Source organism: Mus pahari, chromosome 10 (genome assembly GCF_900095145.1).
Source record: "Mus pahari chromosome 10, PAHARI_EIJ_v1.1, whole genome shotgun sequence".
NCBI lineage: Eukaryota > Metazoa > Chordata > Mammalia > Rodentia > Muridae > Mus > Mus pahari.
In genome coordinates this window covers 57,766,291-57,779,435 of record NC_034599.1, presented here as the reverse complement: position 1 = coordinate 57,779,435, position 13,145 = coordinate 57,766,291, and the positions used below count along the sequence as shown (strand labels likewise).

General features: G+C 50.2%; 1 protein-coding gene across 3 annotated transcripts; it reads right to left on the bottom strand.

Moving 5' to 3' along the window:
- Positions 1-448: 448 nt before the first annotated feature.
- On the bottom strand, positions 449-12,861 carry Calml4 (calmodulin like 4). Of its 3 annotated transcripts, none has more exons than XM_021207745.2 (5): positions 12,802-12,855; positions 12,682-12,712; positions 8,488-8,628; positions 5,908-6,096; positions 1,778-2,225 (listed from the first exon to the last, which is right to left on the bottom strand). In XM_021207745.2, exons 1-5 carry the CDS (start codon positions 12,802-12,804, stop codon positions 2,128-2,130), a joined length of 462 nt encoding a protein of 153 aa, XP_021063404.1. In that variant the 5' UTR covers positions 12,805-12,855; the 3' UTR covers positions 1,778-2,127. The 3 variants fall into 3 exon arrangements, with proteins under 3 accessions (XP_029399312.1, XP_021063404.1, XP_029399311.1); XM_029543451.1 differs by having other exon boundaries at positions 2,157-2,243; XM_029543452.1 differs by lacking the exon at positions 12,682-12,712 and having other exon boundaries at positions 449-2,225; positions 12,802-12,861.
- Between the last annotated feature and the right edge of the window lie 284 nt (positions 12,862-13,145).

The window sequence follows — 13,145 nt, the reverse complement described above, 5'->3', positions numbered from 1 at the left end:
TCAAGGGCCAGGTGGTGGTGACACACGCCTTTAATCCCAGCACTCAGGAGGCAGAGGCAGGCGGATTTCTGAGTTCGAGGCCAGGTCTACAGAATGAGTTCCAGGACACAGGGCTACACAGAGAAACCCTGTCTCGGGAAATAAATAAATAAATAGATAGATGAAAAGTCACCGACAGACATCAGAACGGTAGGAAGTGCCTCTAGTATAGGGCCCAGCCTCTTCCCACCCTGCCTCACGCGCAGCATCCGCATGGAACATCTGTCAGATTTCAAATTCTAGACTGGTGAGCAGATGTGATTCTAAAGCCATGGCTAGAGCCAGAGGTGCTGGGGTCTGGAACCTTCCCACTCAACAGAAAAAAACAGCCACCTCTCTGTAGTAGACATCTAGCCCCCCCCCCCCCGGAGGGCTTACCACGGGAAGTAGGAAGTTTTGCTGTATTTTGTCTGTACTTACTTCTTGCAGGCTCCCTAAAACAGCCCAGAAATTCTACATTTTTATCTTTGTGTTTCCCAGACAGGCTCTTGCCAATATTGTGTCTCATGTTAGACTCCATCCTCTTTGAAGGGATGTGCCACTATTATTTAGCTTTTTAGGGTTTGTTTTGTTTGCTTTGTTTTAGGGAGGTTGGTGGTGGTGGTGGTTTGGTTTGGTTTGGTTTGGTTTTTGGATTAAAGAAATTTGCCAGGTTGTTTATAATCAAGCTACTCAGGGGACACATAGTATCTACTCCCAGGAATGAGGCTCTCCCTTCAATTGTCTTCTGTTTGGTCTGAGCCATCCAGGCTATGTGAGGTAGCTGAACCCAGGCTGCCAGTGTTTAGTTCCCTGGAGTGTTTCCAGAGCCTAGCCCTTAGTAAGATGTGTGTCTTGTCTGCTTCCCAAGAGACCTTGTGTCTTGATATGTCTTTCTACTTTCATATAAGGCACAAAGCCACAGGCAGTCCTGACACAAAGGAATGAAGGTCTTCATGTTTAGAGCTCTGCCCCCTACCTCTGCTGGAGTGTTCCGTGGGTTTCCTGGATATCCTGGCTAGGACACTGGTTCCCACTGTTGACTTCAGGGCCTCTCAGATTCTGGCCATGGCATGATAAATCTCCTCATTCTGTGAGTCTCAAGAGAATAGCTGAAAGTCATGATCACCGCAGGTCACTTGAGCAGACCATCCTAGTTCCTTTAACCTAACAGTGGCCCTGGACCCAGCTTCAGCAAACTGCTTAACTCTGCAAGGCCTCCCACTTCCTTTGGTGTGGGATATAAAGTTGGCTCTCCCCACTACTCAGCCGACCCTACACTCCTCTAATGTTTGTTTACACTTTATACCTCTTTATGAAAAAGCATCCTACACTTGGTCTGGCCAGTGAGATGGAAAAAAATGAGGATTTATCAGTGGGATTGTAGAACTATAAGAAATGAGAACAAATAAATGAAACTCCAGAAAGGAAATGGGTGTGTCCGTGTGCATGCGCTGTGTTTATTGTGTGTCTTGTGTGTGTGTGTGTGTGTGCACGCGCGCGCGCACACGCTATATGCTTATTCTATGTTTGTGCACACAGTTTGTTGCTGTATGTCTGTGCTCTATGTTTGTTGCTCTGTATGTGTGTGCAAGTGTGTGCATGCGTGTGTACGCACTCTGTGCTTGTTGCCTGTTCCCAGCCAACCTTGGTTTTATCCTAGACATGTCGAAGGTTGTTCTTGCACCCAAAAGTAGACTGGTCTTCTAGGCAGACTGTTCTTTTAGAGAAACACTACCACAGAAACACCAATTCCATATGCTCTGAAGTTGCCAACCAATTCTTTTCAGTCACAATCTTCATCCCTGTGAGGACCAAAGGCTTTGAGAAGTACAATGGGTAAGGGGATGATGTTACAGAGGCAGCACTGGCACACAACCCTAACTGCAAATCATAGGGCTAGACTATGCTGCAAAGGGCTAGACTAATGTTAGTACCAAAATCAAGACAGACCTTATTACAGTCATCCAATGCCATGGCTACATCATTTATTGGTACTTATGCCATGCAGTGGTTGTGCCATCTCTAGACTTCCCTTACAAAAAGCAATCAGTCCAGGTTTTCAGGACCTGGAGGCTCTCATCCTCTGCTCCCTTGATCTCGGCTCCCTCAGTAGTCTCGCACTGGAACGGTGATCCTCTGGATAAATGTGTCATATTTCACTTGGCCGTTTGGTTCGATGCCTGCTTCCTTGAAAAGATCATCCACTGCAATAAATCACATTACTGTTTCAATTTGGATCTGCTGATATTAGGGGTCTCCAGAAGTCTTCCCTGAGAATTTGATAGACTGTTCCCGTGGACTGGGATACGAGCCAAAATGAGAGAATAACCTGCTTATAAGAACCCAGAACTTTTCCCAGGATATGAGCACAGAGTACACTGGATCAGTCCCTGAGGCTGCCTTGTACTTGATTTTAATTTTTTAAACATCTTTTGAAGGGGAGGTATTGTGCATACCACACATGTGGGGGTCAGAGCACAGCTTGTGGGAGTCAGCTCTTTCCTTCCACCATGTGGCTTCCAAAGATAAGCAGGCTTGGCAGTCCTCTGTCTGTCTTTCAAGAAACCTTTAGCGTGGATGTTGTACCTGTGCAGCCCACCCTAGTAACCTCCCAGTCACATGGGCATCGTCCATGGCTCCAAACACAGCATGGCTCACACCTGCACCTCTCCTCCAAAAAAAGCCCACCTCTCACCTTGCTGCCCCCCACCAATGGAATACTGAGTGGCAAGTGGTCTGTTACTCTACAGTCTAGTCTACAAGTGTCTATTACTCTGTAATCTACAAGTGGTCTGTTACTTTATAATCTAGTCTGCAAGTCTCTGTTACTCTGTAGTCTAGTCTACAAATGTCTGTTACTCTATAGCCTAGTCTACAAGTATCTGTTACTCTATTTCACTACAAAGGGATGAGGAGAGTACATGGCCACCTGCACCTAGATTGGAGTTGGATCCCTAACATTAATTTGAAAAATGCATCTTGTCAATGCACATGCAAAAAGTAAAGCCAACTGCAACTGAAGTTCAGCGCATCAAACTACACTGTTCAGGGGCTGGAAAGATGGCTTAGCAGTGCAGAGTACAAACTACTCTTGAGAGAACCCTAATTCCATTCCCAGTTGATGTGTAGGTGGCTCACAACTGCCTCTAACCTGTTCCAGGGATTCTGATGCCCATTATTTGCCCTCCGTGGGCACCTGTACATATAGGTGCAAACACAGAATCTTTTTCTATGAGACTCTTGTTTGTTTTGAGATGGTAGCACTGCCTAGAACGTCCTCTGTAGACTAGGCTGGCACACTGGGATTCAGGCGAGATGAGCCTGCCTCTGTCTCCCAAGTGCTCAGATTAAAGGCCTGTGCCACCACGCCTGCCAAATAAAATCTTGAAAGTAGAATTGCTTTTTAAAAGATACTAATTCAGCCAGGTATGGTGGTGTATACAGCTTTAATCCCAAAACTCTGGAGGAGGAGGAGACAGGTGGGTCTCTGAGTTTGAGGCTACCTCGGGCTATATAGTGAGATCCTGTCAGATAGAGATAGATAGATAGATAGATAGATAGATAGATAGATAGAGATAGTAGATAGAGATAGTAGATAGATAGATAGATAGATAGAGATAGTAGATAGATAGATGATAGATAGATAGATAGATAGATAGAGATAGAAGATAGATAGATAGATAGATAGATAGATAGATAGATAGATAGATAGATAGATAGATAGATAGATAGATAGATAGTAGATAGATTGAATATAGTTCTCTCTTTTTAAAACCAGAGGTGCTCTGAGCCTGGGGAAACAGGAGCATCTTATTTCATGGAATAGCTTCTAACCTGCAGCCAGTTAGTGAGTTGCCAGCCACAGAGAACAGGCCAAGTATCTGCTCCAGCTGGAGACGGACCAGAAGGCAACATGCCACAGCCCAGTGCCCAGCAGAGTGGGCAACACTCTAAGGCTGGGTGATAGCCCTGCCAGGTACTACATGTGTCCAAGATGCTTCAGAACAGAACATTTCTCCTGAATCCCCAGAAGCGATGGTTCTCACTGGGGGTACCTTGTATTCCACTGAACCTGGAGGAGAACTGGTCTCTGCCAGCTCCTTCTCAATGGCCTTTGCTGCTTAGCACGAGGGAAGTCTAGGGCCTGAATATCACTGCAGGCAGGGCACTAACCACCTGAGAGAACACTCCACCAGCAGTGCCATGGAGTCTGAGGCAAGGGCAGGCCGGTTTTCCCCTTCACATGAAAAGCAGTTGCCGTAAGCTCTTCCAGCTGAAAGACATTGGGAGCTGAATCTGCCTGCTCCACGCCATTTGTAAGGGCTTTGCTCAGGACCTTCCTGAGTGCAGGTACGATCTGAGCAGGCTGGTCCATAGACTGCTAGTTCTTGGAGGACCCCAGGGTTACCTGTGAGAACCCCATTTACAGCAAGGGGAAGAAGCGCATCCCAAGGGCTCTGTAAAGGAAGGGCCCGGATTCAAACTCGATTCAAACCACAACCTGAAAACTCTGCCTTCGTTAGTTGTTATCTGGCCAGAAGTTAATAATCCGTGGGTATCGGACCTTTTCAGCCCTCTGCGCCTAAGCTGAACCTCTATCTGACCCCACAAGCTCCCCACACGACCTGAAAGCCTGACTTTGGATACAAGTGATGCTGACTAGGGGCAGGCCAAAGTCTACAGTTGTATCAGGACCAGGGCTGCCAACAGTGTTAGCAGGCTAGGAAGAAAGACACCGCAGATGGCCCAAGCCTGCACCTAGAGTTTCCTCACAAGGCCCAGGCCCTCATCCTGTTCTGAAGCGAGAAGTGTCATAGGCAAGACCCCCTCATACTTGTGACCACGACAGGTTGCTCTTGCCAACCCTGAAAAGCTCCCACAGCCCCAGTTCCTAGGGCTGCTAGGGACAAGGGCACAATGGCTTCTCAATTAGGAAACACCACAGGTGACGGTATCCAAGCCAGCTGTGGTGAGAAGATGGCCCTGGACAGGAGAGGCTCCTGCTCCCTGCACTCTGCCTCAGCTCTACTCCCTAGAGCCACTCATCTGGCCCCTTTTGTCAGCTGAACTCTTGTTGCCAGTGTGCCTGTTACAGCTTGTAGTGTGTATGGCTTGTGTGCACATGTGTATCCCAGTTCATGTGTGTGGAGGCTCATGTGCAGGTGCACCGGCACCTATGTATGGAAAGCCAAGGTTGCCATTTGGTGTCTTCCTCTATGGCTGTCTACTTTTGTTTGAGGTATAGGCTCTCCGAGCCTAGAGCCCACGGATCGGATATAGTCTTGCCAGCTTGCCCTAGCATTCTGTCTCTACCCCCCAAGTGAGTGCAGGAATTACAGGCAGCCACACACACCTCCTGTCCAGCTCTTTCAAACAAACAAACAAACATGGGTTCCAGGATCCAAACTGATCCTCATGCTTGTGGGGCAAACCCTACCCATGAAGTCATCTCTCCAGCCCCTGTCTTGGAGCTATGTCTTTGACATTGTGACACAACATTATCCCCTACAAAGTTGACATTTGATAACCACACCAGTAAAGTTCTAAAACCAAAAGTGGCTGCATTGCTAGCCACTCTGGGCCACACTGGGATCCTCGGTGAGAGCTTGGACGAAGTGAATCCCGGCAGATGCCCCAGCTGCTCACACAAAGTCAGCCTCCACTGCTTCTGGGACTCCAAGTGGAGACTGTCTCTGAGCTAACCCTCTCCCCCGGCCCACATCCGCCTCTCGAGCCCTTTGGTTTAGCCAGCTTGACTTCTGCTCTCGAGCTTCTGGGCCATTCATCATCTTGCCATCTGCACAGCCTTGGGTGATCTACATAATACTGCCCTCCCCACGGTTCCCTCACCCTTCCCAGACAGCTCAGGGCCCACCAGGCTGGTACCTTCCTTGTGAGTGAGCTTCTCTCCCAGTTTCATGAGTTTCGACCGCAGCTCAGACGCCATGATGTAACCTTTCTTCTCCTTGTCTGCCATCAGCATGGCCAGAAGGATTTCTTTCTTCGGGTCCTCTTGCTTGATTTGCATGTGCATGATGGTCAGGAAGGTAGAGAAATCCAGCTCTCCGTACTTGTCTAGGAAACCCCACAAAACAGTGAGCGGGTGGGAAGGTTCTTAGGGGGAAGCCAGCCCCAGGGGGTCAGAGCTCCCCCCCCCCCAGCCATTCACAGCACAGAAAGTCTCCATGTCATCCTCGCAGCGATCCTCAGAACCATGTGGGATATGGTCTTTTTGGGAGGTGGGGGTTTGAGACAGGGTTTCTCTGTGTAGCCCTAGCTGTCCTGGAACTCACTCTGTAGAACAGGTTGACCTCGAAATCAGAAATCTGCCTGCCTCTGCCTCCCAAGTGCTGGGATTAAAGGCGTTCGCCACCACTGCCCGGCTGTGTGGTGGTGGTCTTAACAGAATCTAGAATCTTAGTGAAAGGTCTGTGGGGCACACCCATGGGGGTTCACCTTGACTATGTTAATTGATGTGAAAGGCACATCCATTTTGGGTGCCACTGATAAGCTACTTCTCAGCCACTGCCTGTGAATTGAGCCAATTTAAGCCAGATTAGATTATATAAAAGGCAGGTTTGTTGGGAAGCCGGGAAGCCGCTCTCAGGTGAGTTCATTGGCCCCAAGGATGGAGGCCAGGGGAGTCGCCATGGGGAGAGTGAAGGAAGGGAGAAGAAAAAGAGAGAAAGGGTGATCCTGCAGAGAGAGGAGAAGAGTGAGGGAGAGATCAAAGTCCCTGGATTCTATAGGGAGGAGCCTCTCAGGGAAGGGAAGCCTGGCCCCTGGCCTGGAAAGTTCAGGGTTGGGGCAGGGTGTGCCAGATAGGAACTGAGGGATGCTGGGAGAACCTGGGGGTCAGGTCTGCTTTGATGTGTAAAGTATGCACCTCAACCCCTTGTCCTGGTCCAAAACCAAACAGGCACCATTCCCTAGGGTAGGTAATCCCCAACTGTGTCAGAGTGGAGAGCCCTGGCATTCAGCTAATACACATGCATTCATTGTCGCCGCCTTCTGGCCATGTGATCAGGTGCTTCAAGCTGAGATGGACTGAAATAAAACCTTCTCTTCTTAAGTTGCTTTAGTCATGGTATTTTATCATAGCAACAGGGTGGGGAGAGGGCAGCAGCAGGGGGAGGGCACACCTAAGACATCATGATTATTAATCCCTCCCCCTATCTTGCTTGCTAAGGAGACAGTAATCCAGAGTATTGAATGATACCGCAGGACCAGAGTGAGCCCCCTCTGCTCTCTCCCATGCTTCCAAATGGAGGAAACCTGGTCCAGGTCAGTGTGTCCATTCTCCTCTTAGCAGACACCAGATCCACCTCAAGTCCTGGTCTCTGCCTTACCACTCACTCCACTACCTTCCCATGGCCTTCAGGCTCCACCCTCCTCACACCACTTTGCACAACAAATGGGAATGCCCCTGACTGCTTTGTCCTTTCTAAGGAAAAGAGAACAGAGAGTTCAGGTTTCTGCCCCCTGGGCTCTGGCCTGTAGGAGGAGATGCTCACTGGCCTCTAGTAACCCTAGCAGATGTGAGAACCCATCTGAGAGATGAGGATGCTGAGGTCCAGGTGCTGAGGGCTGGACTCGGGCTCAAGTGCTCTTTCCAAAGCCACCCCTTTCTCTGGGCTTGTTTTCCCCCAACCCTCACCCCACCCCCCAGAGTCCAGTCCCCAGTGTCCAGTCCCCAGTGTATACACCCTGGTAGACATTACTCCCTAAGTTTTTAATTCCTAAAAGTAAAGAAACACAATTTGGTTTTGATTATAAAAGTCCCATATGTCCCAGTCAAAAAAAGAAAGTCTCCCTTAATGACAGCAGCAGAGGGAACTGCTTGGGCTCCGGTTCCTTCCAGTTTGGCACCCTTGGTACAGTTTCTAGGTCAGCCAAAGAAATCAGAAGAATTGAGCCCTGGTCTTGAGTCCTCCATTGGCTCCAGAGCCCAGGCACCTTACTGGCTCTGGGATGTGTCTTTGGTTAGGACATAGTTGGATGGAGCACACACAACTGGGCTGTTTTCACTAAGCACATGCCAGACCCCCTGCAGAAAGCTGTTTCTCCATAAGTATAGGAGCAGAGTATGGTGGTACACATCTGTGAGCTCAGCATTCTGGAGGTGGAGGCAGGGGGATCAGGAACTCAGAGTCACCCTGGGCTAGCATAAGGTGAGTTCAAGACCAGCCTGGGCTACATGAGACTCTATCTCAAATAAAATCAGAGAGAGAAAAAAACACTGAGATCACCGTTAGCATACTTTCTTGGGCTGTGACAGACTTGGTGGGACATGAGACCAAGGTCCCCTGTGGGAAGAAATACAGTATATATACATGGCCAGCTAGCTACCTCTACAGTTCAGACAGGGGAGGCACTCAGTACCTCAGGCTTCTGAGCTTTCTCCGTGGCCACCACCTGCTTCTCCTAGCTAGACCCTTCACAAGCCCACCCGGACCACCCACTCACCTATCCCATGAGTCTGCAGGTGCCGCTGCACTTCCCCGGGCGTGGGACTGGCCCCTAGGCACCTCATGGACACCAGAAGATCTGTGGCCTTGATCTTCCCTCTTTGCTGCTTGTCATACAGAGAGAAGCATTCCTTGTACTCTGCAAACAGTTGGGAGAGGAAATCAGTCGCAGGCGGTCACCCCAACCCTGCCCTCCTCCTTCTCTTCCATCCCTTTCCTCTCCCCCACTCCATTCTGGGGATGAACTGGGACCTTGCACAGGTTGTGCAGGTGCCCAACATTGAGCTTCCCGACCTCCCTATTCTCTTTTCCTTCTTTTGTCCCACCTGATCTCCAAAACCACATAGAGACAGAGTGTGATGGCATGTGCTTGTAATCCCAGCACTTGGGAGGTGAAGACAGGGGGTCAGGGTTCCAAGGTTAGCCTCCACTATGTAGTAGTTCAAGGTTAGCCTAGGTTATCTGAGACACTGTCTCAAAAAACAAAGCAAACAAAAAGGGCCAGCAAGGTGGCTCAGTGGGTGAAAGTGCTTGCCGCCAAGTCTGAATTTGATCCCTAGGACCCATGTGGTATAAGAAAAAAGCAACCCCTGCAAATTGTCTTCTGAAATTCACAGTACGTGTGTACACACACACTACATAAATACATGCATGTCATGCAGATATAAAACCAACAAGTCACATAGAATTCAGAGAAAGATGAGCTAATTGTTGAAGATTTATTTGTGTTATTTTTATTTGTATGTGTCATGAGTGAATGACACATGGGTGAAGCCACCCAAGATGCCAGAAGGGTGGTGCCCTGGAGCTGCAGTTACAGGTGGCTGTAAGCCTCCCCACATTGGTGCAGGCGCCTGACTGGGGCCTTCTGGAAGGTCAGTACATGCTGCACCAGCCCCCACTGAGTTAACTTTTAACATGAGTACATACCAACCATATGTCAAATTTTACATGGCTATTCTAGACTCAAAAAGAATATTTTCCTGAAACTCAAATTTCACAAGGTATCCTGTGGTTCATCTGGCCAGACTATCCCCTCCTTTCTTTCTCTCCTCCTTAAGATGCCACTCAAAAGTTGGTAGGGCTGCCAGACTCCGGGGACCTTTGTAACATTGATGAGACTGTCTCACCTCTGCAGAATCCCCTAGGAGGCAAGTGGTGGCCAGCGGTTCTCTGATGCTCTCTTAGGCAGGGGTTATCATTGTCAGAGCTGAGTGTGGCTACTTTTCCTCACTTGTCTAGGACCTGGCTCCCGAACTCTCAAGTTGTCCTCGGGCAGGTTCTGGTCCTGACATGGATCTGCTGGGAAGGATGCCCAGGGTTCGGCAGAGCTGACCCATGGCTCTTTCTGCTGCCCTTCCTTCCCTGTGCAGGAGCCTCCTGCTGCTGCAGCTGCTGCTGCAGCACACCTGGCAAAGCTGTCCTGTCTCTGTCCTGCCTCTTCCCTCTGGGGCCCCTGGAGGCAAAGCCAAGCCACCTGTGAGCTTGGGTAAGATCCCAGCTCTGCAGATGGAGATTCTGTGGGGGTGAGCTGCCCTAATCCCCTAATCCCTTCCATCGTCCAAAGAAGGAGCTGAAGCCTGGGGGTGGGGAGCAGGATCTGCTGGCTGTCCAGACTAGCACACTGCATTCCCTTATATTGGTAACCGTGACCTAGCGTAGGGATTAAACAGAGGCCAGCCCCTAAGCAAACTGACATATGTTCTCTTCCAGCATCGACAGACCCACCTTTTCTTTCTTTTCTTCATTTTTTAAAGATTTGTTTAATTCATATATGTGGGCACCCTGTCGCTGTCTTCATACACACCAGAAGAGGGCATCAGATTTCTTTACAGATGGTTGTGAGCCACCATGTGGTGGCTGGGAATTGAACTCAGGACCTTCGGAAGAGCAGTCCAGTGCTCTTACCCGCTGAGTCATCTCTCCAGCCCCTCTTTCTTCTCTTAAGCATTTTAATACATTTTATTTTAAAGGGTTATCTTAAGTATGAGTATACTGAAGCTGAGCCATCTCAACAGATCACTTTGTTTTGTTTTGTTTTGTTTAGTGATATATGTGTGGGAGTCGGAGAGTATCTTGTGGGAGATGGTTCTTTCCACCATGTGGTGGGCTGCGGGGCAGGTGCCTTTATCTCTCCCAACCCAGTCCATCTCTTCAAACCTGCGGAGCCAGATTCCCTGGAGNTGGAATTCCAGGTGGTGTTGAGTCACCCGGAGTAGCTGCTGGGAGCCTATCTCCCTATCTCAGGTGCTCTTAACTGCTGAGCCATCTCTCCAGCTGCCGCCTCCCACCCCCAACCCCCTCCGCCATCTGCCTTCTAGACCAAGCTCTGGTCCTTTACAACTCTGGGATCCCTGCCCGGTTCACCAGAAGCCACTTCTGGATTCTGCTGGACACTGTTCTGCATCACAGTGCTTGGTGGGCCCTCAGTACCTGCAGCCTTTTTTCCCTATGTTAGACCAAGATAACAAGATCCCCAGAATACCTGGCTCACCTGAGGACCCCGATCCTCAGTCTCCTTCACACACACACACACACACCTCCATTCCTCTCAGTGTGGCCCCACCCCTCTTTCGATGCTGTCCATTCTGTCTTTCACTCTCCTTGAATGGGGGGGGGGGTACCTTCCGGCCCCGTGCTCGGTTTTTAACCCCTGGGGTAGGGCTGGCACAGGGCAGGGTTGGCACAGAGAAAGGACTCATGCTGAGGTAAAGTATAAGTGAGGTAAACACATCAGGTTGCATCGTTGACCCTCTTCTCAGACAAGAAAACTGAGACTCAAAGGTGACTGGCCAGGGAGATTCCAAAGCCCCATTCCTCGCCCAACCCCGTCCAGGCTTCCAACCCTAAACATTTATGGCCACCTTCTTGGTGTTAGACACTGGGATACAAAGAGAATTCTCCGTCTTCCTTTCTAATTGTTCAAAAACCATGGGAGAGAGGGGTCAGTGAGTCTGATGTCCAGCAGAGTAGGGGGGACTGGTGAGGCTGACAGGTGGCCTCTAGCTTAGGTCCCCCTTTACTTTCCATTGTGTGCACATGCACAGGTGTCCCAGGAGGCCAAATGTTTCCTTTGCCCTGGGAGATGGAGTTACAGGTGGTGGTGAGCAGTCCTTGTGTATGTACTGGGAACCAAACTTAGGTCTTCTGCAAGATCGCTACAAATTCTTCCATAGCGGATTGTCTCACCAGCCTCTGGCCCCTAACTGTGGGCTAGGCTTTGTGTAGCAAAGTCTCCTCACTGTCCCCTCTGGTCTGGGCCTTGGTTTGGGGTATAGGGAATTGAGGATTCTAAGAGTAGGACCTATAGGCACACATCCCTGTCACTCCCTCTTCTAGACCATGCTCTGGTCATTTACATCTCTGGGATAGATCCTTGCTGGGGTAACCAGAAGCCACCCCTGTGGCCTGCTGGACAGTGTCCTGCACCAGAGCTCCATGTCCCTGTGTACCTGCAGTTCTAGCTCGCTGACAAGGTGTCATGTCAGCAGCACTGAGAAGGGGGTTACCAGGGCTGTTCCCCTCCTATGTTGAGGCAGGTGTAGGGGGCACAGCCTCAGGGAAAAGAGAGTTATCCCGTAAAGGGCCTGTGCTGAGCTCTGGCCTCTCTGCCAGGAACTCAGCCACCAGATCCCTAGCCAGGTGTTTGCCAGGTCCTGTGTAACTTAATTCTGCCTTTCTGCTCTTGGGGAAACAGAACTCTGCTCTGTGGGAAACCCAAGAACAAGGTGCCCACGTTGAACTGAGCAGGAGGTGCCAGCTGAGCCCCTCCTTTTACAGAGTCAAAGGTCCATAAAGAAATATCCTGCCCCAGGGTGTAACCCTGAGTTCTGTGGCCTGTCTATACTGACTACAAAGCCACAGTCCCCATCTCTGGTTCAGTTACTATGTTAGTGGCCTCCCACCCAGACCGGCTTCCAGGCTCTCTGGAACACTAAGCAAGCTCACTTTTATGACCCAGCTTGAAAGTCACACGGACATATAACAAGCCCTGGAAGTCAGCTAGTCGGTCTTCAGGGCCACCCCCAAACAGATAAGCAGCTGCCCCACAGCACCTGGCCGCAAGCCTGTGGGTGGGCCAGCTGTCCACCCCTCAAGCCTGCCTTCCTACCAACAAACCCAGCAAAGCAAATTGCCTAATGAGACACACATTTTGTGGGGAGCTACTAATTAAAGAACAAACCCAACCTACCATTAATTTGGTCCTGGGAAAGGAACTTGGCCTGCAGCAGAGAAGGAACAGTCAAGAGGGGGCTTCAGCGGGGGGGGGGGGGGGGCTTCCCACCTCCTTCCGGCACAGCCCCTCACTCACCATCTTCAGGCTCCCCTTGCCTGTGGAACTGAGTTTGGTTCTCTTTACTCCGGCTTGGAGTCAAAAGTCCAGCAGGCTGGGCGGAGGCCTGGTAATAAATCCTCCGCTGCCACGGAGACCGGGCCCTATGCCATGAGAGTCAGATTCCTGCTGGGCAGTGGATGCCCCCACCATCCTGAGAAGGTTGATTGTGAGGAAACCATTTACAGACTCTCCTGGAGGTTCCTGCCCCTGGAGGCTGAGGCTCTGCAGCAACTGGACAATTTGGGTGTCCCTTCTTGGGAGCCTAGTTTCTGAAGGGGGGGGGTGCTCCAGGTGGGGCTGACTTTGTCCTGGTCTGAGTC

Bases quoted from the DNA above. Each gene is read 5' to 3' on its own strand.
- Calml4 (XM_021207745.2), bottom strand. The intron at 8,629-12,681 runs GTAGGTTGGGTT...AACTGTTTGCAG, and splicing joins TTCCCAGGACCAAATTAATG to AGTACAAGGAATGCTTCTCT. The intron at 6,097-8,487 runs GTGAGTGGGTGG...GGGGTTTCCTAG, and splicing joins CCTGCAGACTCATGGGATAG to ACAAGTACGGAGAGCTGGAT.